Source organism: Vicia villosa, linkage group LG5, assembly GCF_029867415.1.
Source record: "Vicia villosa cultivar HV-30 ecotype Madison, WI linkage group LG5, Vvil1.0, whole genome shotgun sequence".
Lineage (NCBI taxonomy): Eukaryota > Viridiplantae > Streptophyta > Magnoliopsida > Fabales > Fabaceae > Vicia > Vicia villosa.
Genome location: NC_081184.1, coordinates 16,481,541 through 16,509,219, shown reverse-complemented (window position 1 = coordinate 16,509,219; position 27,679 = coordinate 16,481,541). Strand labels below are relative to the sequence as shown.

General features: G+C 36.7%; 2 protein-coding genes and 1 pseudogene across 2 annotated transcripts; 2 read left to right on the top strand and 1 right to left on the bottom strand.

Annotated features, from left to right (window-relative positions):
• Positions 1–1,591: 1,591 nt before the first annotated feature.
• LOC131601421 (disease resistance protein RPV1-like) lies at positions 1,592–12,241 on the bottom strand (annotated as a pseudogene).
• Positions 12,242–22,530: 10,289 nt separating this feature from the next.
• On the top strand, positions 22,531–24,474 carry LOC131604283 (uncharacterized). The gene has a single exon (XM_058876734.1). It carries the CDS (start codon positions 22,531–22,533, stop codon positions 24,472–24,474), a length of 1,944 nt encoding a protein of 647 aa, XP_058732717.1.
• A 1,306-nt stretch (positions 24,475–25,780) lies between these two features.
• On the top strand, positions 25,781–26,920 carry LOC131604282 (uncharacterized). The gene is made up of 3 exons (XM_058876733.1): positions 25,781–26,092; positions 26,219–26,647; positions 26,771–26,920. Exons 1-3 carry the CDS (start codon positions 25,781–25,783, stop codon positions 26,918–26,920), a joined length of 891 nt encoding a protein of 296 aa, XP_058732716.1.
• Positions 26,921–27,679: the final 759 nt, after the last annotated feature.

Sequence of the window (27,679 nt, the reverse complement as noted above, 5' to 3'; positions counted from 1 at the left end):
AATATTGTAAAATGTGGAGGCAAAGGAAAGTGGATAATATTCTTGTGGAGAAGTGGACAAAGGCATTTGACAAGGGTCGATGAAGGGGCCACATGAAAACAAACTTTGTGGAATCAATGAACTCTTTCTTTAAAAGCACTAGAAACCTACCTATAACTGCATTGGTGGGAGCAACCTATTATTGGTTGGCATCATTGTTCGCTAACAGAGGTTCAAAGGGGAGTTCAATGTTAGAATCAGAATTTTTTTAAGTGAAAACTGCATGAAAGTTATGAAGGAGGAAAATATGAAATATCTGGTCACAAGAGACATTAGACCACAATGAGGGGGTGGCCAATGGGATACCTTCAGGTCAAACAACATAAAGGTTTGTGTGACTTCAAAAAGTTTCAAACCTTTATTTTGGGCCACATAAAGGAACTAGCCGTTGTCGGGGACGGAGGCCAAGCGTGCTCGGATAGTCCAGACCTAGTCAACTATTTCCTATATTTTGGGCCCTGGAATTACGCCTAGGCCCATAAATATAGTGCGACCTAGTCTACTTCAAGGAGAACACTACAAATAATCCAAACTTTTCCCAAACTTTCATACTTTCTGTTGTACCTTGGTTCTCCTTCTTACTTTGGCATCGAAGTGCCTTGCAGGTACAATCCCCCTTTTTTCTCTCAACCATCACCAAAGATCAAGCTACCTGTTGTCGGCCACCTGTTCAGCACCAACTGAACAGTGGCGCCATCTGTGGGAAGTTTAAAGGTTAGTCGTGCCCGGTCGAAGGGTAGATGTCCTCCTGCTGGCCCTATGGATTGGGCCAATGCTTATTGGGCCGTTTATACCTATAAGCGGATTGGGCCAATTGGAATATTTGGGCTAGACCAGAACAAGAATCATAAAACAAACTTTGAGGGAAGTTGGAATGTTCTCAATGGTCAGTATCAAAGAATAGTAGGAAAGCTGATTTACTTGGCGTATGTTAGGACGGATTTGTCATGAACTTAGTGTAGTGGGTCAATTTATGCATGATTCAAAGGTGAGAAACTTGCAAGAAGTAGAACTTATTCTACAATATCTCAAAACTACTCTAGAAAAATGAGTTTAGTTTAAAAGGTGAAAGCCTAAATGTGAACACTTACACAGATGTTGATTATGCAGGTTCAATAAATAATATAAGATCTACTTCGAACTATCACACCTTCTCGTGTGGGATCTAATTACTTAAAAAACTATGAAACACAATGTAGTTTCTCAATCAAGCGCAAAATGTACTAGAAGGTTTGAAGATACAATGTGGCTCCTATGAAGTTATTTTGTGGTAATAAATTATCATCACTAACATAACAAGATAAAACACATTGAAATTAATAGGCATTTCATAAAAAAAAAAGTAGATGATAGATTAATAACTTCAACCTACATTCCTTTTGAATATCGGATGACATACATGTCAACAAAGAATTTACCAACAAAACGACGATTCAACTTACTTGTAAGCTTGGAATGATTGATATCTATTATGAAAGTGTATTAGATTTATTTTTTTCTCTACTTAAATAGACTTATTTAAGTACTATAATGAGAACTTTAATATATATATAATCTATTTTACAATATTTCAAAAAACACCCAATGCAACACTAAAAACCAAGTAAACTATACTCAGCTTTAGAGCATCTTCAATGGTGGTATTTTCTTTTGAGTTCTCCACCTAGACATGCCACATCATAGTACCATTGCATTGCAATGCAACTATGAAAAAATTGTGGTACCCAATCAAATTAGTTTATGAGGTAAAGTTGTGGGCCCAATAATAACTTTTTAGAATTATACAATTAAAATAAAAATTATAAAAATTATTTTAAGATGATGTGGCTAGTGGGACCCATAAAGAACCCAAAAATGGGTTACACCATTGGAGATGCTCTTAGGAGGAAAGTTAAGGGCATATGAACTGGCCTCTTACTTGCTACACTCTCTCAACCTAGTAATATGAATGTGAAAGTGATTAGGCATTGCAGAGTATGTGCATCCCATTACAATGATCTCACTTTGTTTTTCTACTCATTGCATGCCCATGCTTATCATCACTTAAAGCTTCATCTTGCTCTGAACCAGTAACAATATCGTCCATTGGGACATCAATATTATCACCACCAGAAACACCAACATTCTTATCATCATGAGTAAAAGCAATAACACTCTCCTCGCCTATTGCATTGCAGTGTTCCATTTCTTTGTCGATTGGTTCATCATATAAGAGATATACTGTAGTTTTCTCAACAATGAATCCCTCCCTCAAAACAACCATAATCTCTACTTTGTTACCAGATTTTAGATTTGATGTTATGCTCTTCCAATCTTCATCCTCAAAGGATTTAAGTGCATCTTTTGTATAGGCTTGAATGATTGTCTTTGTGTAATTTATGATCAACACACCTTGACAACCTTCTGATGCTATGTTGTCCGAGGAAGAGTAATAGACAGCGAACAACGTCATATTCTTCAGGTTACTTCCCTTTATTGTTGGGACATCAAATATTAAAGAACAACCTTTACTACTGAAGGTTGACCAATCAGATATATTGTAACATGGGAGCAAAATTGGATCCCAAATTCCATCCGCCGTCTACACGATGAACAAATATGTAAATGACTAAATTACGAATTAAAAGAAAATAAAGTTCACTATAGGCTATAGATGTGTAATTTATTCCTTGTAAATATTTATGTTGAATTTACTCATAAGAGAGAGACATGCAAACCTGTAAAATGTTGTCCTCGGCAATATTGGTGGCTTGGAGTTTATTCCCATATGAATCAAGAAATATTTCAAGTTATTATTTGACTTTGAAGTGGAAGCTTGACCAATGTAATCGTTAATCAAACGAGAAGGATAGATATCAGAGATATGTGATGGAGTTGAACTTGCACTTGCTTCTAATTTCTCACAATTTGTGGATTTCAATACATCCAAAATTCTTGCTACATCTTGAGACAGTTGAAGTTTTGAGCAACATTTCACACAAATACCAAGAGATGACATGGAACCAGATGTTTGAACTAAGGATATCACATTATTCGATGGTGACATCCAAGACAGAATGAGAGAAGGAAATACATCACGTGAAAATCCTTCAAATCCAGGTCAAGAAATATATTTAATGCTTTTAGATCTTACTATTGAAAAGGGCACTTGTGTTATAGCAGTCCTATCCGCAATTAAGGTTGTCAACGAATTAATATATTCCAAATCCTTCTCTAATTTGTCGATCATGGAACATCCAGAAAGAATCAAAGTTTCTAGAGATTTTAAATCATAGATACTTCTCGGAAGTGTCCCAAGACCTGTGCAGTCTGTCAAGTTTATAAGAAGAAGTTTATCGAGATCTCCAATAGTATAAGAGACGGAAGATAAACTTGGACAGTCTTTAAGAACTATCTTTTCCAAATTAGGCATGTAATCAAAGTTTGGGGTTTCAGTCAGTTCCAGAGAATGACTAAGATTAAGAATTTTTAGATTCTCTAACATCTGCAAGAAAACAAAGCCACATAAAAATAGTAAGACAAACTTGGAAAAAAATCTCTTAGTAGAGATAAATAACTGTTACCCCTTTCCTCTCTATTAGTTTTTTATCTAAGCTAGGGTTTGAACCTGGTATTATAAGGTTACCAACCAATACTCCACAAACTGAGCTACAGCATCTTGCTGATTACAGAGGCTTTTATTTAGTTTTTATATATATTAACTCAGTAATTTATATATTATATATTAACATTTTATATATATTAACTCAGGATTTTTTTTTTAAAATTGTTTTTTTGTTTTATATGTAATTAACGTTTTTTATAATATTTTTTTATAACAATTTTTTATGACGTTTTTTTTATAACATTTTTTATAATATTTTTTTATAATGTTTTTTTATAAAGTTTTCTTTTACTCAGTATATAACGTTTTTTATATAACTTTTTTTTTGATATTGTATTTTTTAAACATATTATTTTTTATAAACTATTTAGTATATAATTATTTACTCAGTATATAATTATTATTATATACTGTACTTTTTAAACATATCTTTTTTCATAAACCGTATTAATTTTTTTTTAAAAACGTTAATATATACACTATAATAAAACATTAATATAATAATAAATAATGTTAGTTCATAAATTTAAATATTCAAAATCATGCAGTTTGTTAATTTATAAAAAATGTTTGTTAGTTTATAAAAAATGTTAGTTTATAAATAAAATGTTAGTTAGTTTAAAATTATAAAATATAAAATATAATTTATTAAAACGTTAATATTATATATATATATATATATATATATATATATATATATATTGCATTTTTTAAAATTATCATTTTTATAAACTGTATTAATTAATTATTTTTTATAAAATTCAATTTTTATATGTTAATATATTTTTTATGACTTTTGTTTGTTTATAAATTTGTTTTAACGTTAATATATATATATATATATATATATATATATATATATATATGAGGAGGGATATTCTTACTCCAGGAGTAAGTTATTTACACTTACTCCAAATCTGGATCATTGATTCTTCTCAATCTAATGGTTAAAATTATTAAGTAATTAAATGTGGAGAGAGAAAATCATTACTTATTACTTTTAACCATTAGATTGAGAAGAATCAATGATCCAGATTTGGAGTAAGTGTTAATAACTTACTCCTGGAGTAAGAATATCCCTCCTCTATATATATATATATATATATATATATATATATATATATATATATATATATATATATATATATATATATATATATATATATATATATATATATAGGGGCGACGCCAGCATCCAGCGACCTAGGGCAGCTGCCCGGGCTCTTCCTTCTCTCGACTGAATCTCGAAATCTCATCGCATTGGTCTCTCTCTCATTCAAGAAATCAAAATATCAAAGCCAATCGTTTCTCTCTCACTCAGAAACAATGATGTGATCGTGTTTAGACGAATCATCGCGACTTCTATTCTTCTTCTTTTTTCACTTTTAAGCTCAATTTTCGATGAAGAATTATTGTTGTGATGTTATTCATTATTGTTGCAGGTTGGAGTTTATGAATCGGTGAAGAATTGTTGCTGAATTTATCGTTTCGTGCTATGCATACCAAGTGTTTGGTGAAATGCCTGAACCATGTTTTTTTGTTTTTCTGTCTTGAAATCACTTTTAAGGTACGAGTTACTGTTATCGGTAATTATGAGTTGAAAAATCAAAAGATAGGAACTTTGCTTTACTATTTTAAATGAATATCCAGAAAGTTTCGTTTTTGGAATGGGCGCTGAAAGTTGTAACCTCAAAAATAAATAGTTTGGTTTTCGATATCGAGGCGTGAAAATTCGAGTGTGGTTGAGAAAACTATAGGTGTTGATATAAGTTTCTGCAACAATGTTAGTAGAGAGATGGAATCAAGTGCATCTGAGGAGTATCTTGAGTTTCCAATGGATCCATCAAGTGTGGACAGTTTTTCCTCCTATACCAGATGCAAGAGTATAGCATTTATGAATGGCTGCTTCAAATGTGAGTGCCTTTTTTAATTGTATTACAATTTGTTTTTTTAATTGTTAGTTGGGAATCTTGAAAGAGACTTGTTCAATAAGTCCATTTATGTTTTATGTAAATCAAATATCTTTCTAGTTTCCTACATTTCAATGATATGTATATAAATGTTTATTTGGATTGACACTGTATTTGGCAATGATGTGTCACTGTCATGTAAGGAAAATTTACATTTTGAATCTTCAACAATGTTGATGTTCTATATGGAAAACATAATAGCTATATAGCATAATTCACAATTTAGACAACAAGGGCAAGCTTAGAGTTAAAACACATGTGGAAAACAGAATAGTTCCAAATATATTATTTGTTACTTATTACTTACCATAAGTATTATCAGGGGTCTCTGTAGAACACAACTGCCATTGTTTTAAATATGAGCTTTTTAAACTTGCAGCATGCTTACTTGCATGCTCCTCCATCATCGGAATATCTGAACCGTCGACCAATATTAGACATAAGTTTTTGCCCAAGCTTTATAACTTTCCTGGCTTCGCCACTATATATATATATATATATATATATATATATATATATATATATATATATATATATATATATATATATATATATATATATATATATATATATATATATATTTTTCATTTTAAAAAAACATATAGTTTCATAGAAAAATATAGTTTAATGTAAAAAAATTATCATAACTATATATTTTATAACGTTAAAAAATATGTTTTATAACATATAGTTTAAGTTAATATATATATAGTTCATATTGTTTAACGTTAAACATATAGTTTTATAAAATATCATAAAAAAAAACGTTTTTATAAAATTTTAGGAGTAAGATTAAAACAATGAAATGACATGGTCCTTGGTTCAATCCTTATGGAAACATATCTTAGGTTAGAACTTGCTGCTTCTAGGTAAGTAATATGATCACTGAAAGGAAAAAAAAAACATAAGCAAAATTTAAAATAGAACTTGTACCTTTTGGCCCGACGTCCATGTATATTTGAGATTACTGTATTTTAACTCCATAGCAACTAGACTTCCTTTCTGCAATTCTATAGGAACATAAGTTTATGGAAATCCATGCCAGTAGACCCACCTAAGTTCTCCTGAAAGATTATTAAAATCTCCATCAAGTCGTACCCGACCAAGTTGAAGCAATCTGAGTTTATTCATCTTCTTAAATGCTTTGGTATCTAGACAAACTTTGTTTTTTGTTGGAAAATCTAAAGCCAGCCCCTTGACAGCTTCTGTTCCCTGAAATTAAAAAAATTGGAGAAAAATAGCTTTGATATTCGATTGATAAAAAAATTGTAATGCAATCTATAATTTTGACATTAGAAACACGTGTAAAGAATCGATTTATCCAAGTTTAGTCGTCTTCCTTAGCTGTTGTATTTTTCAAAAAGAAGTTTTGTAATTTGTAATTACCGTATACTTTGATAATATATCAAACACTTCTTCTGGACGCCACAACCTACTACGCTTCTCAAGATCAAATGGTGATTCCTCATAAATTATTTGTCTTCCCATGTCTCTTAGCAAATCATGCATTTGAAGCTTGTTCCTATTGTCAACCGTTACAAGGCTTCCCTCTATAAGAACTTTAATTCCAATATCAGCAAAAAATCCACACCCATTTAATATTTGTGTTACATCATTTCGGTCCATTCCAATAAAAAAACAAGCTATATCAAGGAATGCTTGTTTCTCTGTGATATCTTTTAAACCATCAAAACTTACTTTTAACTTCTTGTGTACTTGATTATGGGGAATACATTTAAGTTTTTCCAAAACTTTCTGCCACACTGGTATTTCACAGTCAGACAAATAAGACCCAAGGACTTGAAGTGCTAGTGGCAATCCCCCAGAATAAGCAATCACATCTGTTGAATGTGTAGCAAAATCTTTAGTCGGACTTGATTGCTTGAATGCATGCCAGCTGAAAAGCTCAAGAGATTCACTTCCGTCCATTTCTTCTATTCTATGCACTCGATCGACTCTACACGAATTAAGAATATGCAAATCTCTTGTTGTAATGATTATTCTACTCCCCGGACCAAACCACTCGCGACTTCCACACAAAGCATTTAGTTGGTCTACTTCATTCACATCATCAAGTAAAAAAAATATCCTATTCTGGGAAAGTCTTTCCTTCAAGATATTTTTCCCAGATTCGATGTCACGTATCTTGAATGTCATTGTTTTGTAAATATCACTGAGTACTTGTTGCTGTAAAGAAACTTGATTTTCTGTGTCCCACATTTCCCTTATATTCAGAAGGAAGCTCTTTCCCTCAAACTTGCTTCCAATTTGATTATAAATTGCTTTTGCAATGGTTGTTTTACCCGTGCCCCCCATTCCCCATATACCAAGAATTAAAACATCTTCTGATTTTTGAATATCTAGTAGTTTAGTCGCTGCTTCTACACGAGATTCTACACCTACTGGATGTTCAGCAACAAATAACTCTGTTCTATCTAGCAAATGGGAGACACTTTCAACAATATTCTTTACAGCTGCACTTTCATTCTTATAAAATATGAACCAATGATATGGTGTAAAATCAATTATATGTATAAGCATTTTCCAATAGATGCATCCATCAAAAGTGGGTGAATTACATACCAATTACATGCATAGATTTAAAAGAGAAAATTATTTGTAAAAGGACTCGCATATTCTTCCACCACCAAGCTTTGAGAACTTAAAGTATCACAAACAATAGGATAAAGAAAAATAAGAAAATAAATAAAACAACCTGGTATCTTTGAATACAAACCCTGCTTTGCTACCAATATCAAAGAGGTCTCTTCTCCAATTAGTCTTTGCGGAGTCATTCACTGAGGTTGATGATCTAAGTTGTTCAAAAGCTTTCCCAAACTGACCTTCCTGATGACGTACTTCTGCGGGATCTAACTCATAGAACACTGGCATAACATCCAGTCCCCTGGCTCTACTAATTTCCATGATCCTTTCCAACTCTAGCATGCACCATCTTGAATTAGCATAGTTTGTAGTCAAAACAACGATAGCAATTCTAGACTGTTGAATTGCTCGCAAAAGTGAGATTGAGATCTGATCTCCTCGTTGAATCTCATCATCATCTCTGAAAGCATAAATGCCTGCATTTTGAAGAGAAGAATAGAGATGTGACATGAACTTTGCACGACTGTCTTCCCCTCTGAAGCTCAAGAACACGTCATACATCATTGGCTGAAATATCAAAGTAAAGAAGGGGGTAAAGAATAACACCTTAGATATATCATTAATGAAATTCTTGATTCCACAGTTACATAATCAAACTATGAGGCTACTAACATTTTATTTTGTTACTAATTTCCAATTCATACGATAGTTAACTTTTGAGGGTTCTTGTGATGATACATAAATCCAAGATAGCTCCAAAATCATATATATGTTATTCTCACCTGATTAGTCCTGCTGCTTGATTCCCTTTTAATGATATCTCTTGCCGTGGCTTGTAGCAGAATATGCATTTCAAGCTTGTTATTCTCATCAATAGTTACAAGGCTCTTATCTTCAAGAAGGCTTATTTGAAGAGCTGCGTTTTGCGTTGACCTATTTAATGTTTGGAGTACGTCAATTTGGTTCTTTCCAATAAAGAAACTTGCTATATCAAGAAATGTTTGTTTCTCGTTATCACTCAACTCATTAAAACTCTTTTATAGGATATTCAGTAGTCGAGGAGCTGGAATGGACAAATTTTTTAGACTCCATAACACACCTTTCCACTGAAGGGCTTCCTTTCCATGCAGAAGTCTCCCAAGGGCTATAAGAGCAAGAGGCCATCCCCCAGAGTAAGCAACTACCTGTCTGGAAAGTTCAGCAAAATTTTCTGGAAGAGTTGTTTCGTTACCGAATGCACCCCATTTGAAAACCTCAAGCGATTCACTTTCGCCTAGCTGTTTCACTGTATATATATGATCAGCTCCATACTTCTTGAGTAGATGTCTATCTCTTGTCGTGATGATTATTTTGCTACTTGCACCAAACCATTCACGACCTCCACACAAAGAATTTAGCTGCTCCCATTTATTAACATCATCAAGTATAAGAAGTACCCTTTTATTTGGAAACGGATTCCCTAACTTTTGAGCGCGAACTGCACTCTGCATTTCACATATTTTGGTTCGTCCGATAAATCAAACCATGCATGTGATGCCACATGGACACAGTGAAACACACATCTTCACTAAATGAATTGAACCAGACCCATTTCTGTTGTGACCCACATGAAGCCATCTTGCCGCGACGGCTTCTCCGGCCTTCGTCGCTCTCGCCTCATCTTCTTCCACCTTGCATCATCTTCTTCCTCTACTTTTTTCTTTTGAAAATCTAACAACAAATCCAAAAAATATATAGAATGGCTGTTAGAAGAGATTATGATGGAGATGAAAGGATGCCGCCACGACCGTGATAGAAGTTGGACGTGTTGTGGTTTATGTTTGGAGTTACCTGATTTTAATTAATTGGATTTTTAGATTATTGATTTGGGAGGAAGCTGTAGAAAATGAGATGTAAGAAACAAATGGTTTTAACCAAAAGAAGAGTAATGTCGGCGACGGAAGGGAAGAAACAATTTTTTATTTTTTTTCAAAATCACCAATATGGCCACATGGCGTCCTGTCAACCGGTGGATTTATCAAACGAACTAAAACGTGTGAACTGCAGAGTGCAGTTCCCGCTCAAACGTCAGGGAATCCGCTTCCCTTTTATTTTGAAGGTTTCCTTTTAAAGTCTCTTTTTCAAATCCAGTGGCATTGTTGACACAAAAAAGAAGTTCTTCCTGTAGAGAAACTGGACCAGTATATCTTTCCCAAACTTCACTAACATTATGGAGCATGCACTTGCCCTCAAAATAAGGACCAATCATATCATAAATGGTTTTGGCAATGCTTGTTTTACCAATCCCAGCTATCCCCCAAATCCCTATTATGAGAGCAGATTTTGATTGTTTCAACAGTCGAAGCACGTCTTGCACACCAGATTTTACACTCGGTGTATAGAAAGTACTTGACAATGCTGGTCTTATCTTGTGTAGCGCATAAATAACACGTTCAACTACACTCTTGACACAGTCACACATGTTCCTGTATATTAAAATGAACAAAAGATGAAATACAACCATGATTAGATGTATAACAAACCATAAGAACTGAAAAGGAAAAAAGAAAGGAGGAATTAGGGATGACAATGGATAGAAACTGGGTAGGGTATTATAATATCTGTCCCCATACCCGCAGTTTAAAGAAACTCTCGCATCGGAGTTCATACCCGCTTGGGCTATCAATCGATTATAATTTGTCATGTCATTTTAATTTTTTTTAATAACATTTTTAAAAAATCAAGAATGTTATTGGTGAGTTGAGAAATAAACAATGACTTTTATTAAAGCGAATACAAGTTTAATAGTGATGTATTTAATAAAATTGATAAGAATATATATGTTTATAATAATAAAAGTAAAAATATATAAATATATATTTGTGTGGATATGGGACAGTCTAGCACCTAAACAAAACACGTATTAATATTTTTTCTATACTCCATACGTTCCACAATGAGTGACTCAGCCCATCATTTTACACATATTAAGAAAAGTGTATAAAAGTAAGAAAAAGAATAGTGTTATTTCTATAGTACCCTTGTCATGTATTGAGAATTATGAAATTTTTATAAATTAGAGAGTAAAATTGAAAAAAGTGTATTGAAAATTGAAATTGGTCATTCATTTTAAAACATCATTTTATTTTAAATTGGTCACTCATTGTTGAACCGAGGGAGTAATATGGATCTATAAACCTGAATGGTGGTAATAATACAATTTCAAATCAAGCAGAGTTAAAACTTTAAAATTACCTGTCAGTGGGTATGAAATCTATTGGATATTGGGTAGAGTTACTAATGGCTTCCACCCAAGTCATGATCTCGTCTTCTTCTAGGGATTTTTTCTCTATCCCGATTTTGTATAAAAAATAATGAAAAGACACTCCAAATATATCTCTCCGAAATCGTTGGTGGATGGGATACAAGACAGTGAGAACGATAAGACCAGGTGTGGTTCGGCAACACTGGCTTATTTTCTCCAACTCTTGAAGACACGATGGTGAATTTGTATAATTTTTTGAAAGTATGTTACAACCATTTTGCACTCTTCAATTAACTTAAGCGATGCTTCTGAAGGTGTTGTATTCTGATCTGTAGTTTGAAGCTTGGTATGATCGAAGAAAATAAGAGCTCCTGGAACATACGTAGAAAGAGCCTTACGCAGTTTCCAAATAAAAGGACCCTCGTGTACACCGCTGAAACTGAAGTAGACATCATAGTACTTTTTCCTCTTTGGATTAGTAGTAATGGAAGAAGACATGGTTTGGATTTGATGAATTTGAAAATGCACAGGAAGAAGAAATGAACAACTGAAATGAAATGATGTTTTGAATACCAATGGTGCTTGCTTGCTATAATAAACTACTACTACTACTTGTATTTAATTATTGATTTAGTGATAAATAAAAGAATTTGAGTGCTGTGAACGGTTAGAATTGATTAAAAACCGAATGTCGTTTCTGGGCTAATAAAAGCCATCCATCACATTGTAGATGGAAGGAGGAATGACGGGATTTGGCCGATGATAGTGGGAAATGGCTTGGGTGGCTTTCCTTTGCGAGAAAGTCACTATAACTTTAGTGCAATTTTGTTCGTTTATGAGTAACAAACAAAGATACCCCCTTTTAAGCCGGTCCGTAAATTTTTATATTTTATAATTTAATTTATTAGTATATCATTTACAATTTTAATCATTAACAAAGAAATTGACAAAAATATTCTTTTAATCGAGAGTGTCAAGATAAATAAATAAATAAATAAACAACACATATTATCTCAATACTGTTTTAAAACTAATTACTAAAAAAAATTCAATTAATCATTTGTACAAGAGAAACAATTATAACAATTATAGTACATAAAATATAAGAGAACTTTTTTATAGCCCCCTACTCTTCTTGGTCACCCGCGGCAAAGTTCTCAAAATGTCTCTTTATTTTGGAAATACATTTCCGAAACACCTTTTTTTTTACCTAAAAAAATGATTTCAGAAATACATTTCCGAAAACACCATTTCAAAAATGCATTTTCGAAAAAAATGCGCTTTTGGCTATTTAAACAAAACAGCCTCCCCCTCCCCCCCCCCCCCCCCCCCACCCCATTTTCATTTTACCCTAAACTTCAAATTTTCTGGATTTCTCAAGCATTTGCAGAAGCACACTACAAAGGCTACTTGAAAACAACATTCTATTGCTCTCCAACATTCAAATACCACTTCTAAAGCACCTTCAACAACACCTCAAATCTGTAAGTTTTCAAAACATGAAATTTAGGATTGAAATTGACATTAAGGGTGTTAGAAATTAGTACATTGTAGTATATTTAAGTTATTATGTGTCATTGAGTATAGTTAGGGCAAAGGAGAAAGGTTCTGCAACAATGGAGGTCGAATGGGGTTTCAGAAGTACATTTCTGAAAACACCTCCCAAACCAGTTTCGGAAATGTACTTCCGAATTTAACCAGAAATATTTTTTTTTATTTTTGATTGTTTCGCATTCTTATGGATTTCAATTTTTCAGGAAAATGGCAGGCAACGAGTTAGACAAGGCAGAGAGACGCAGACGACGTCAGCTAGACACGAGCGGGCGGCGCAGCTGGCATCGACGCAGGGACGGGGTAGAGTACGAGTACCCGTCTAGATGGATGAGGCTGGTTCCTCATCTGGATCGAGGAGTCGGCTGGCTCGGATGTCTTCTTCCCGCCAGGAGGAGGTACGGGAGGAGGAGGAGGTGAGATACCAGGAGGATGAGGAGATACCTGATGTTGACCCTCCGCACGGGGAAGAGGAAGAGGAGGAAAAGGATGGCTTCACGGGGGGTCTTAGGGACACTTCCGTGCTGATTTCCTACCACGAGCACGTCGCTCGACGTGTCTGGGAGGGAGAGGTATTTTTTTTAATTTAACCGACTTTATTATTTAACCATTTTTTATTTCACATTTTCTTCACGGTCTAATTAACAATCTTTTTTGTTTTTGTTTTTGTTGTAACAGGAAAGGGCGGCGCTAAAAATGGTGAACCACGCGCGAAAGGTTTTTGATCTGTTTAAACCAGAGGCGCAATGGTTTAATAACGTGGTGACTGCTTCCGAGCTCGGTGGGTTGTGCATGACCGGGTATACCACTATCAGCCACGGCATGCAGGGGGCTTTCGTGAAACGGTGGCATAGAGAGACGTCTTCTTTCCACTTACCAGTTGGGAAGTTGACGATCACCTTGCACGATGTTCATTGTTTGCTCCACTTGCCGATCAGAGGGAGACTGCTGCACCATTCCTGGATACGGAGGGTCGAGGAGATCGAGTGGATGGTTGACTATTTGGGTATGGACCCAAACATGGCTGACTATGAGTGTAGGGCGACGAGTGGGGCCTATATCCAGTTCTCCATCTTGAGAGAGCTGTATGAGAATCACTTGATGGCGGCGGCCGAGTCCGAGCAGGAGGGGGACGAGCTTTTTACGGAGTGTCATCGTGCCTGCGCTTTCCGGCGCTGGTTTATGTTCTTGGTAGACACTGCACTCTTTGTGGATAAGAGTGCAACCTACATCGACGTGGCTTATCTTCGCTACTTCATGGACCTGACTACCATTTACCAGTTGAACTAGGGGCCAACTATTCTGGTATACCTATACCATAAGCTGAATGAAGCCTCCAACTAAAGGACCAGGCAGTTGACTGGATCTGCTACACTCTTGACGGTACGTTTCCTTTTAATTGTTACATATTTATTTATAGTTCATATTTATTTTTAACATATTATTGTATTTGTGTCTCAGAGCTGGATCATCTCCTACTTCCCACGCATCCACGGCTTCGCCGTTGATTCTGCGTACACCGACGACTTGCCCAGGGCCGCCCGATACGTTCTCCAAAGGGGGAACAACGCAGTGCTACCATATCGCATGTACCTTGATAGCACAACCCACGATGACATCCGTTGGACGCCGTTCACCGACTACAGTGATGTTGTCCCGTTCGAGCGCATCGCGTTATACTCTGGCTGGTTGTCATGCGGGGCCAACATCATGGTGAGGTATCTGCCTGAGCGGTGCATGAGGCAGCTTGGGTGTGTGCAGCTGATATCGAGGTCACCCTTTGAGGTTGCTCCCGACATAGTTACCCGAGTGGAGCCCACTGCTATATTTTAGGAAAGGGCGAATCATTTGGTCCCGGAGGAGTATCGGCGTATGCAGGCCACCCATGAGTGGCATTATGTGGATGGATACGTGACATGGTTTTATCGCGTGTCACATCCTCTACTGAAACCTGACGCACCCGGAGCTCCTAGGCAAGCACACGAGGAGATCCTGGAGAACCAGCAGGCTGAGTATGACCATGCCACTGATCTCCTGCCGATATGCCAGCGGATAGAGATGCTTGGGTGGGACGGATTGGAGCGAGGTATCATTGAGCATGGCGGTCCAGAGGCAGTCGCACGTCATGGAGAGGATGGTCAGTGACGTGGGCGGTGCGGCGGAATATACGAGGCTAAGGAGGTCCCAGGGAGATAGGTTAGGCATACTCAGTAGGGGAGTTCCGGTTTATTTTTCTTTGACTTTATTGTATTCGACTTGTATTTCTTGACATCTACGTACACTTTCGTACACTATTAGTTATATATATAATATTAGTATTTTATGCTAATATGTCGCTTATTTTATTCGAGTTATATTTTATTTATATGAAACACTGTTTACTGTAAGCGTTTTTCGTTTAATTAAAAATACGGCACTAAACGTTGTTTAGAAAAACAAAAAAACAATTTCTGCATATTTCGGAGATGTATCTTCGAAAACACCCAAAAATGTGAAAAAGGTGTTTTCGGAAATGCATTTCCAAACACCCCCCCCCCCCCCCCCCTCATTTGATATTTTCGGAGATGCATTTCCGAATTCTGGGAAAATCTGGAAAAAAATTACTTCGGAAATGCATTTCCGAAGTAGGAGTATTTTTGGATTTTCGTTAGAGGTTCTCCCCATAGGGGGTCTACAAAGAAATTCTCAAATATAAATAAAAAAATATCACAAAAACAATTATATTTGACTAATGGACCCCTTTTGGGCTTAGTATCACGTGAGAAACTCAAAACATAAGCCCATTACTCAAAAGTTGGGGATTTGCCAATTAGGGTTTTGTCTTTTTCTTGAAAATCGACCAAATTGTACCAAGCGTATCTCTCTCGATTTTTATGGTATGGAAATTTTCTAGGATTTTTTGAAAGCCCAAGACGTCCTCTACAAACCACTTTGGTACCTTTTTTGCATTTGGAGATTTTATCCTGATGATATTGCCCTTGACAAAAAACAGCTTTTTGTGAACTTCTAGAAGGACCTGTAACGTTTTGGCTCATATCTCTCAAATGATGCATTTATTGAGCTTGGTCCTAACATCAAAGTTTTAGAGAATTGAATTTCGTTGAAAATGAGCTTTGGTTGGACAATTTCTGATGAACTATGTGAGAGTTATGTCTGGTCAAAGTTCAGTTGACTTTCTCCTTAAAAACCCTAATTTAGAAACTTGGTCTTTTGATGATCTTTGAGCTTTTCTTGAGGAATTATGATCAACCATTTCTCACATGATGAATATCACCTCAAAATGTTGATGTTGACCAAAAAATAAAGAGTTTTGACTATAGGTTGACCATAGTTGACTTTCAGTTCAAACTAGTTGACCATTAGAGCTTTTGTTTGGGCAATCTTGTGAATCCGAGCTTGAAACTTGGTGTGAGGATTCTTTGAGGCATATGAGAAGCCATGAAGACCACTTGAGGCATTAGGACTTGATTTTGTCTTGAGAGAAACAAAACCATAGTTGTGGGCTTGTTGCTTAGGAGAAGGTTTATGCACTCAACCCTTGAGGAACTTCTTGAGTATGGAGATGTGTAGGAGTCTGAGGAGACTACTTGAGCCAACATATCTTGAAATATAATGGGCAAATTTTGGGGTATGACTGTAGATGTTGTTGATTGGCTGTAATTTTTGGTAAAACTCATTGTGATTTTATCATGTCAAAACTGATGTCATGACATGTATTGAAGCCTTTATTTGTGCAGGCCTTGACCTGATGTCAAGGCCGATGTCATGACATCCGTAGGTGCTACATATTATTCTGTTACTAATTCTGTAGGTGTGATCTGTTACGATATGCGCTTTATTTGGAAATATTGGACTAAGCCTTACTTGGAAATATTAGATTATGATCTGATTGGACTTTTCAAGAACGTACTTGATTGCTATTATCTTTGGCTCCTTGAATTGTGGAAATTAGTTTAATTAGGTTAAAGACTAATTTGGATCCAAGGCCCAGCTGCTGCGTTTTGAAGACTCTATATATTACTGAAGAAGCTGCTGCCCTAAAATAGTTTTTGAGAGATAGAAGTTGTTTGGTGATTAGGGTTTTTGAAGTTCTAGTTTTCTTGTGAGCCAAACAATCATCGTGATGGTTGTCTTTGTCTAGGTGCTTTTGTTTGTGTTGTAAGAGGTACTTGAAGCTTTTAAGCAAGAGTACCATTATACTTGATTGAAGCTTTTAAGCAAGATCAAGTTGTGTCCTTGAAGTGTGTCTTCTTTTCATATTTGTTGAGTGTTATTCATCACTGCTGTGATTGAGGGGGAGCGAGTAGGATCTCTGATCTAAGTAGCTTAGATTGAAGTTGCATTGGGTAGATATTAAGTGAAAGGTGTAGTCTTGATATGTATTACTCTGAATTGATACTACTTATAGTGGACTTCCTCCCTGGCTTGGTAGCCCCCAGACGTAGGTGTATTTGCACCGAACTGGGTTAACAAATCACTTGTGTTATTTGTTTTATTTCTTGTTCATTATTATAGAATTGTTCAGATAGGTAATGTCGTGACATCCTTTTCGACATCACGTATCTGATTCCAGAATTTCAATTGGCATCAGAGCAGGCACCCTGCCTGTTTGGTTTACTGGGTGAGATCTAGGGACAGTATTTGCTGGTACTATGGACAAGGAAGGTGGTGGATTTGTGATTAGACCACCCATTCTGGATGGTTCCAATTATGATTATTGGAAGCCTCGCATTGTGGCTTTTCTGAAATCCGTGGACAGTAAAGCATGGAGAGCTGTAAACAAAGGATGGGAACATCCTGTCACTACTGATAAAGATGGCAAGAAAACTCTTAAACCGGAGGAAGAATGGGACAAAGATGAGGAGGCATTGGCGCTTGGCAACTCTAAAGCTTTAAATGCTTTATTCAATGGAATTGACAGGAATATATTCAGACTAGTACACCATTGTGAACTAGCCAAAGATGTCTGGGATACCCTAAAGACCACTCATGAAGGTACTTCCAAAGTGAAGATGTCAAGACTTCAGCTGCTAACTACAAAGTTTGAACATCTAAGGATGAAAGATGATGAAAGAATTCAGGATTTTCACATGAATATCCTTGATATTGCTAATACCTCAGGAGCTTTGGGAGAAAAAATGTCTGATGAAAAGCTGGTGAGAAAAATCCTTAGATCCCTGCCTAAGAGATTTGATATGAAAGTTACAGCTATAGAAGAGGCACAGGATATCAGCAAAATGAAGGTAGAAGAGTTAATTGGATCTCTTCAAACCTTTGAGATGGGGATCAGTGACAATTCTGAAAAGAAGAACAAAAGCATAGCTTTTGTGTCCAACTCTCAAGAAGAAGCAGAGGAAAGTAGAGAAGAAAATCTATCTGAATCTATAGCTATGAGAAGAATGGATCAGAAGCCAAGACCTAATGTCAAGAACATCTCATCTGACACTAGTAGATCTTATGACTCTGGCAGAAGAGCTAAACCAGAAGAAAAGTACAATCACAGCAAAGGAATTCAATGCCATGGATGTGAAGGGTATGGACATATTAGAGCTGAATGTCCTACTTATCTCAAGAAACAAAAGAAAGGACTGTCAGTCTCCTGGTCTGATGAAGATTCTGAGAGTGACTTTGAAGAAGAATCAGCCAAACATGTCACAGCCCTTACTGGTGTTTGTAATTCTGATGAAGACTCTAGTGAAGATGAGCTAACCTTTGAAGAACTGGCAGCCTCCTATAGGAAGCTGTGTATCAGAAGTGCTGAAGTCTGTCAACAAGGTGAAAAGCAGAAGAAATACATAGTTCAGTTGGAGGCTGATAACAAAGGACTTAGTAAAACAATATCTGAACTAAATAGTGAAATTATCATGCTACAATCCAAACTTGATCAGATGTCAAAATCTGTAAAAATGTTGAACAGTGGCTCGGATATGTTGGAGGAGATTCTGCAGATTGGAAAGAGTTCAGGAGATATGTCTGGTATAGGTTTTGTTGGTACAAAGAAACATTCCCAAGATGGTAATAGGGCTAAACCTGAAACTGAGATGTTGAACCCGATGTCAAAACATGCGACTCAACATCAAGACAAAAGTAAAATGAAGAGAAAATTTCAAAGATGGAGATGCCATTACTGTGGAAGATTTGGACACATTAAGCCCTTTTGCTTCAGATTATATGGATACCCAGATCAAGCTCCATACTACAGACCTAAGCAGATCATGCCCATCCAGAAGCAACAATGGATACCCAAAAATATGGCTTTAATAGCTCATACATCTCTTAGAGTATCAGCCAAAGAAGATTGGTATTTTGACAGTGGATGTTCCAGACACATGACTGGAATCAAGAATCTGCTTGTTGATATCAAAAATCACTCTACTAGCTATGTAACCTTTGGTGATGGAGATAAAGGAGAAATCAAAGGAGTTGGAAAACTTGACTGTTCAGGAGTTCCAAATCTAGAGGGTGTTTTGTTGGTCAAGGGCCTGACTGCTAATCTCATAAGCATCAGTCAACTCTGTGACCAAGGATACCAAGTTAACTTCACTAAAACTGAGTGTGTGGTTACTAATGAAGAAAAGGAAGTAGTAATGAGGGGAGTCAGATCCAAAGATAACTGCTACTTGTGGGTGTCTCATGAATCCAGCTACTCAACTGTATGCTCTAAAGAAGAAGAAGCAAAGTTGTGGCACCAAAAACTTGGCCATCTTCATCTAAGAGGTATGAAAAGGATTGTCTCTTTGGAAGCTGTGAGAGGAATTCCTAAGCTACAAATTGATGAAGGAAGAATATGCGGTGAATGTCAGGTAGGAAAACAAACCAGGATGTCACATCCAAAGGTTAGACATCTGACCACTTCCAGAGTTCTAGAACTGCTTCATATGGACTTGATGGGACCAATGCAAATGGAGAGTCTCGGAGGAACGAAATATGCTTATGTGGTTGTGGATGACTACTCCAGATACACTTGGATAAACTTCATCAGAGAAAAGTCAGATGTGTTTGATGTTTTCAAAGATCTGTGTCATAGAATTCAAAGGGAAAAAGAAAATGGTGTTGTGAGAATTAGAAGTGATCATGGAAAGGAATTTGAGAATCAAAAATTTGCTGATTTCTGCTCCTCTGAAGGAATACATCATGAATTTTCATCCCCTATTACTCCACAGCAAAATGGGGTTGTTGAAAGAAAAAATAGAACTATTCAAGAATCAGCCAGAGCTATGATTCATGCTAAGAAACTTCCTATCTACTTCTGGGCTGAAGCCATGAATACTGCTTGCTATGTTCATAATAGAGTTACCTTAAGAAAAGGAACCTCTACCACCCTATATGAGATCTGGAAGGGAAGAAAACCCACTGTCAAATACTTCCATGTGTTTGGTAGTAAGTGTTACATTCTTGCTGATAGAGATCACAGAAGGAAGATGGATTCCAAGAGTGATGAAGGGATTTTTCTGGGCTACTCTACAAACAGTAGAGCCTATAGAGTGTTCAACTCAAGAACCAGAGTAATAATGGAATCCATAAATGTTGTGGTTGATGATGTCCACAATCAAGCAGATGTCACAGAAGATGTCGGAACATTCTGGGAATTTACAGCTGAAGGATCTACTAAAGAAGATGACTGCAGTCCTACTATCACAGAGTCTGAAGCTGAACCTCCTAACAAAGGTCCATCTATAAGGGTTCAAAAAGACCATCCTAGTGAACTTATTATAGGAAATCTCAACAGTGGAGTTACTACAAGGTCAAGAGAACTAGTTTCAAATTCTTGTTTTGTGTCAAAAATTGAACCTAAGAATGTTAAGGAAGCATTGACAGATGAGTTCTGGATTAATGCTATGCAAGAAGAACTAGGCCAGTTTGAAAGGAATGAAGTATGGGAGCTGGTACCAAGACCTAAAGGTACTAATGTCATTGGAACAAAATGGGTTTACAAGAACAAGTCAGATGAACTGGGAACTATTATCAGAAACAAAGCAAGGCTAGTTGCTCAAGGATACACTCAAGTTGAAGGGATTGACTTTGATGAAACCTTTGCTCCTGTAGCTAAACTTGAGTCAATTAGATTACTGCTAGGAGTTGCTTGTATTCTAAAATTCAAACTATACCAGATGGATGTGAAGAGTGCTTTCTTGAATGGATACTTGAGTGAGGAAGTTTATGTGGAACAACCTAAAGGTTTTGCTGATCCAAACCATCCTGACCATGTGTACAAACTAAGAAAAGCTCTTTATGGCCTGAAACAAGCCCCTAGAGCTTGGTATGAGAGACTAACTGAGTTTCTTACTAATAATGGGTACAGGAAAGGAGGGATAAATAAAACTCTTTTTGTTAAAGATGAAGGAGGAAAGATCCTGATTGCTCAAATCTATGTGGATGATATTGTGTTTGGTGGGATGTCAGACAAGATGACTAGACACTTTGTTGATCAGATGCAATCAGAATTTGAAATGAGTCTAGTTGGAGAATTAACTTATTTCCTTGGGCTACAAGTTAAACAGATGGAAGACTCAATCTTTCTCTCTCAGAGCAAGTATGCTAAAAACATTGTCAAAAAGTTTGGAATGGAAAACGCTACTCACAAAAGAACACCAGCACCTACTCATTTAAAACTGTCCAAAGATGAAAAGGGAACTAGTGTTGATCAAAGTTTATATAGAAGCATGATAGGAAGCCTGTTGTATCTTACAACCAGTAGACCTGATATTGCCTTTGCTGTTGGGGTGTGTGCTAGGTATCAAGCAGATCCCAAGGTCAGTCACATAAACCAAGTCAAGAGGATCCTGAAATATGTGAATGGTACTTGTGAGTATGGAATGCTCTACTCTCATGGGTGTGAACCTATTCTCACTGGATATTGTGATGCAGATTGGGCTGGAAGTGCTGATGACAGAAAAATTACTTCAGGAGGATGTTTCTTCTTGGGGAATAATCTTATTTCATGGTTCAGCAAGAAACAAAATTGTGTATCTTTATCCACTGCAGAGGCAGAATACATTGCAGCAGGAAGTAGATGTTCTCAGCTTGTTTGGATGAAACAAATGTTAACAGAATACAATGTCACACAAGATGTCATGACATTATATTGTGACAACCTAAGTGCCATTAACATTTCAAAGAATTCTATTCAGCATAGCAGGACCAAGCACATTGATATTAGACACCACTACATTAGAGATCTTGTTGAGGATAAAATAATTGCCTTGGAACATGTTGCTACTAATCTTCAGCTGGCTGATATTTTCACAAAAGCCTTGGATGCAATTCAATTTGAAAATCTAAGAAGTAAGCTAGGCATTTGTCTTTGTGAAGAATTATAGCAATTAACCGGGTGTGGGGCCAACAGAATCCTTCTCTCGAAATATTTGTTATCATTACATATTAAAGTGTATTTTCCCCCTCTTTTACACTTTCTCCAAACGGTTCCCATTCCCACAAAACCTATTTTCGGCATTCACGTTACCTCTCTGATTCGCTGCATACACAAACCTCTCTCCATCATTCCATTTTCTCTCAACATGTCTCAGAGTTCTCCCTCAAAGAAATCGTCTCCTCCCTCTGAAACAGCATCAGGGTCTAGGGCACCAAATGTGGTGAGTGATCAAGATGTTGTGTTGAATGTTGTGCCATTGAACACTGTTCAAGCTACCGATCCTGTTCGTAGTCTTCCAAGAAAGATGCATGCAAGAAAATCGACTGGTGGGTCTGTTCCAGAAACCTTTTCTGCTCAGGGTAAAGAGGGCTCGGCATATGTTCACAATGCGATCGCAGGTCTTGTCACAAGAATCTTGAATGAAGGACATAAGGTAGAAGGAATATCTGTTCCTTTAGCCCAAGCTCCGGCCTCTGAGAACAGCAGAGACAATCAAGATGATGCTATCAAAGATCAGGTTGATGTTGAGACGTCTGAAGATAACAATGTTGATATCTCTGGTGCTAAAGATGTTGAGACATCTGAAGCTAAAGATGTTGAAACATCTGGAACTAAAGATGTTGAGATTCTTGAAACGGAGAAAGCTGAAGAGGTCCCTGCTACTCCTTCTAAAGAAACTCTTAAAGAAGGCCCTACTGTGAATGATGTGGTGGATCTGGATAGTCTGGCTGATCCTATTGACATTGCTGATGATGAGCTCATATCTAGCATCTCTCATAGAGTCAAGACTCGAAAGGGAAAACAGGTTTGTGATCAACCTCCTTCCAAACCTAAAGCTACTCCTCAAACGAAGGTTACCAAAGAAAAGATCAAGAAGGCCCTTACTGAACCTTCAAAAACTGGGAGCAAGGTTGCTGTGAAGAAGAGGAAAGAAAGAAGTGCTTCTGTCCCTGAAGACAATGTCTTAAGTGATGTCCCTGACATCCCTTCAAAGAAAAGGCATGCTGTCACCAAAGCCTCCACTACTGTTCCTGATATTCCCTTGAACAACATCTATCTGCACTATGCTTCAAATGCTATGCAATGGAAGTATGTTTTTCAGCGAAGATTGGCTTTGGAAAGAGAACTTGCAAATGATGCTCTTGAATGTCAAGAAATCATGAAGCTCATCAAATCTGCAGGTTTGCTTAAAACTGTTACCCATTTTTCTAAATGCTATGAAATGCTTGTGAAGGAGTTTATAGTCAATTTATCTCAAGATTGTGCTGATGGGAAAGCTGAGGATTTTCATAAGGTGTATGTTAGAAGAAAGTGTATAGAATTCTCCCCAACTGTTGTTAACCTCTATCTAGGTAGGAATGATGAGGCTCAACTTGAGCTTGAAGTGACTGATAATGAGGTTAAGAAGTGGCCCATAAAGAGTAAACTGTCTGCTAGTTCTCTTAATGTCAGGTATGCATTGCTACACAAAATTGGTGCTGCTAACTGGGTGCCTACCAATCATACATCTACCATTGCAGTTGGCCTGGGAAGATTCATATATGCTGTGGGAACCAAGACTAAGTTTGATTATGGAACTTACATATTTGATCAAATTATGAAGCATGTTGGTACCTCTGCTACAAAGATGCCCATTGCTTTTCCTTCCCTGATATGTGGGATTATTCTTAATCAGTACCCTGGGATTCTGAAAGCTAAAGACTCTGTGTGCAAGAGGGAGAGTGCCTTGTCCTTCCACCATAAGTTGCTCCAAAGATCAGATGACATGACATCTGCTGGGACATCACAAACCAGCAAATCTGTCCCCAAACCCTCCCTTATTACTGAGCTGAAAGAGACTTGTAAAGAGTTGGACAATAGGAAGATGAAGCTTGAAAAGCTCATTCAGAGTCTTGAGCAGTCTGCAGATGATGACCATGCTGGTGGAAGTGAAGGTGCTGGTAGTGGTGATGATGAAGATAATGGTGCTGATAGTGGTGATGATGAAGAGGCTAAGGATAGTGAAGGTGCTGAAGAGACTGAGAGTAGTGATGCTGGTGAAGAGATTGGTGGCTCTAGTGCTGAAGAAACTGATGAATCTGACAATTAGTCCTACTTCTCTTATGTTGTTTCTCTGGTGATTGACTTAGTGTTGTTTTTTTGTACTCTTGTGTGGTTTGGCTCCTTTTATGGCTAAAAAGGGGGATTAAATGATGTGTTTTTTTGGTGTTGTATGGTCTATTTGACTATGGATATTGGTATTATGTAACAGATGATTAAATAGCTGTTTTCTGGTTTCTCTAGTGATTAAACAAGCTGGTTGTTGTTTACCTCTGCTACAGAATTTATTTTTCTGTATTCTTGGTGTTGTGATCTGCTGCTTGTGCTCTGATATTATATGGTTGCATTTATTCTTGTTTTATCCAAAAATTAGCCAAAGGGGGAGTTTGTAGATGTTGTTGATTGGCTGTAATTTTTGGTAAAACTCATTGTGATTTTATCATGTCAAAACTGATGTCATGACATGTATTTAAGCCTTTATTTGTGCAGGCCTTTACCTGATGTCAAGGCCGATGTCATGACATCCGTAGGTGCTACATATTATTCTGTTACTAATTCTGTAGGTGTGATCTGTTACGATATGCGCTTTATTTGGAAATATTGGACTAAGCCTTACTTGGAAATATTAGATTATGATCTGATTGGACTTTTCAAGAACGTACTTGATTGCTATTATCTTTGGCTCCTTGAATTGTGGAAATTAGTTTAATTAGGTTAAAGAATAATTTGGCTCCAAGGCCCAGCTGCTGCGTTTTGAAGACTCTATATATTACTGAAGAAGCTGCTGCCCTAAAATAGTTTTTGAGAGATAGAAGTTGTTTGGTGATTAGGGTTTTTGAAGTTCTAGTTTTCTTGTGAGCCAAACAATCATCGTGATGGTTGTCTTGGTCTAGGTGGTTTTGTTTGTGTTGTAAGAGGTACTTGAAGCTTTTAAGCAAGAGTACCATTGTACTTGATTGAAGCTTTTAAGCAAGATCAAGTTGTGTCCTTGAAGTGTGTCTTCTTTTCATATTTGTTGAGTGTTATTCATCACTGCTGTGATTGAGGGGGAGCGAGTAGGATCTCTGATCTAAGTAGCTTAGATTGAAGTTGCATTGGGTAGATATTAAGTGAAAGGTGTAGTCTTGATGTGTATTACTCTGAATTGATACTACTTATAGTGGACTTCCTCCCTGGCTTGGTAGCCCCCAGACGTAGGTGTATTTGCACCGAACTGGGTTAACAAATCACTTGTGTTATTTGTTTTATTTCTTGTTCATTATTATAGAATTGTTCAGATAGGTAATGTCGTGACATCCTTTTCGACATCACGTATCTGATTCCAGAATTTCAATGACAATGTCCAAGACATTCCTATGAAGAAAAAGCCAACAACTAGCAAGCTTGATGCTAGTGTGCTTGAGGTACCTATTGATAATGTCTCTTTTAACTATCCTTCTAGTGTCAACAGGTGGAAGTATGTGTACCAGAAGAGGTTGTCTTTGGAGAGGGAGTTGGCTCAGAATGCCCTTGAGTGTAAGGAGATCATGGACCTGATTAATGAAGCTGGGTTAATGAAGACTGTAACTCATTTCTCTAAGTGTTATGAGATGCTGGTGAAGGAGTTTATTGTGAATCTATCAGAAGACTGTGCTGATAAAAAGTCAAAAGATTTTAGAAAAGTGTATGTGAGTGGAAAGTGTGTCACATTCTCCTCAACTATTATAAACAACTATCTGGGAAGATCTGATGAAGCTCAACCTTAGCTGGAGGTGTCTGACAATAAAGTATGTGAGGTAATCATTGCTAAGCAGGTGAAAAGCTGGCCTCTGAAGGGAAAACTTTATGCAAGCAAGCTCAGCATAAAGTATGTCATGCTACACAAGATTGGAGCTGCTAACCGGGTGCCCACAAACCACAAGTCAATTGTTGTTACTGTCTTGGGAAAGTTTATATATGTTGTTGGAACCAAGACAAGGTTTGACAATGGTACTTACATCTTTGATCAGACAATGAAACATGCAGGGAGTTTTAGTGTGAAAGGTCCTATTGTCTTCCCATCTATTATATCAGGTATCATTTTGAATCAGTACCTTAACATTTTAAATGAAAATGTCTCTATCTGCAAGAGAGAAAGTACCTTGTCCTTTCACTACAAGCTGTTTCAAGGAACCCATATTCTAGACATTGTTATGACTTCTGCGGAGACATCCAAGGGAACCTCAAAGACAAGCAAAGCTGAAGTAATAGCAATGTTCAGTTAAATGTGCAAGGAATTGGAAACAAGGAAGCTGACTCTTGAAAATCTAATCAGCTCCTTGGAGATGAATGAAAATGATGATCTTGCTGATGGTGATATGTCTTAGAAAGAGGATGAAAAGGTTGAACAGGATGGGGTTGGTAGTGAAGAGGAGGATGGGTCAGATGAGGAAAGTGAAGGCAATGCCAGTCCAGATGATGGCACAGATGAAGAAGTTGATGATGATAGCTTCAGTGGCTCTGAGTCTGATGACTAGAGTATTTTTGGTCTTTTTAACGATGATTTTTAATATTTTTGTTGAATTTTGATCTAGTCTGTACTTAATATGGATATCTAGTTGCTTTGGCAACTTTTATGGCCAAAAAGGGGGAGTGATAATGTCACCCCAGAACAGATGTGTGAACAACTTTTTCTGATTAAGTTGTATGGATATCTAGCTATTTCTAAAGTTCTGAAGTTCCATCTGATGTGGTATTGTAGCTAATAGTTGGTAGATGTGTGGTAGTGTAGCCGTGTGTTATGATTTGTAGATGTGTGGTAGTGTAGATGTGTGTTATGATTGGTAGATGAATGGTAATGTATTAGCTATCCTGCATGATGAAGTTGTATGATTTTTTTGCTGCATGTGATCTCTGATATGGTGACAGGTTGTTTTAGCCAAAAATTTGTCAAAGGGGAGTTTGTAGATGTTTGTGATTGGCTGCATTTTATGGTAAAACATATGTCTGTGTTTAGATGTCTTAACTAATGTCATGACATGCTTGTGTAATGTACTGCAGGATTTGTGTGCTTAGATAATACAGAGTTTTACTGGATGTCATGCTGAATATTGTGACATCAGTATCTGGAAAGAATGAGCTGTTATATTTCTGTTATGTTTCCTTATTTATCTCAGGCTATATTTTAGGAAACTATCCGTTCAGTGTTGATTGTATACCAATAAAAGACCAAGCCTATGGCCTATATTATAGCACCCTAAGACTGTGGAAATTAGGTTAACTTGGTTAACCCTAAT

Excerpts from the sequence above, each read along its gene's own strand:
- LOC131604283 (XM_058876734.1), top strand. The coding sequence starts at position 22,531 with ATGTCTCAGAGTTCTCCCTCAAAGAAATCGTCTCCTCCCTCTGAAACA.
- LOC131604282 (XM_058876733.1), top strand. The coding sequence starts at position 25,781 with ATGAAGAAAAAGCCAACAACTAGCAAGCTTGATGCTAGTGTGCTTGAG. Across the intron at positions 26,093-26,218 it reads AAGATTTTAGAAAAGTGTAT|GTGAAAAGCTGGCCTCTGAA; the intron begins GTGAGTGGAAAG and ends ATTGCTAAGCAG. Across the intron at positions 26,648-26,770 it reads CAAAGACAAGCAAAGCTGAA|AAAGAGGATGAAAAGGTTGA; the intron begins GTAATAGCAATG and ends GATATGTCTTAG.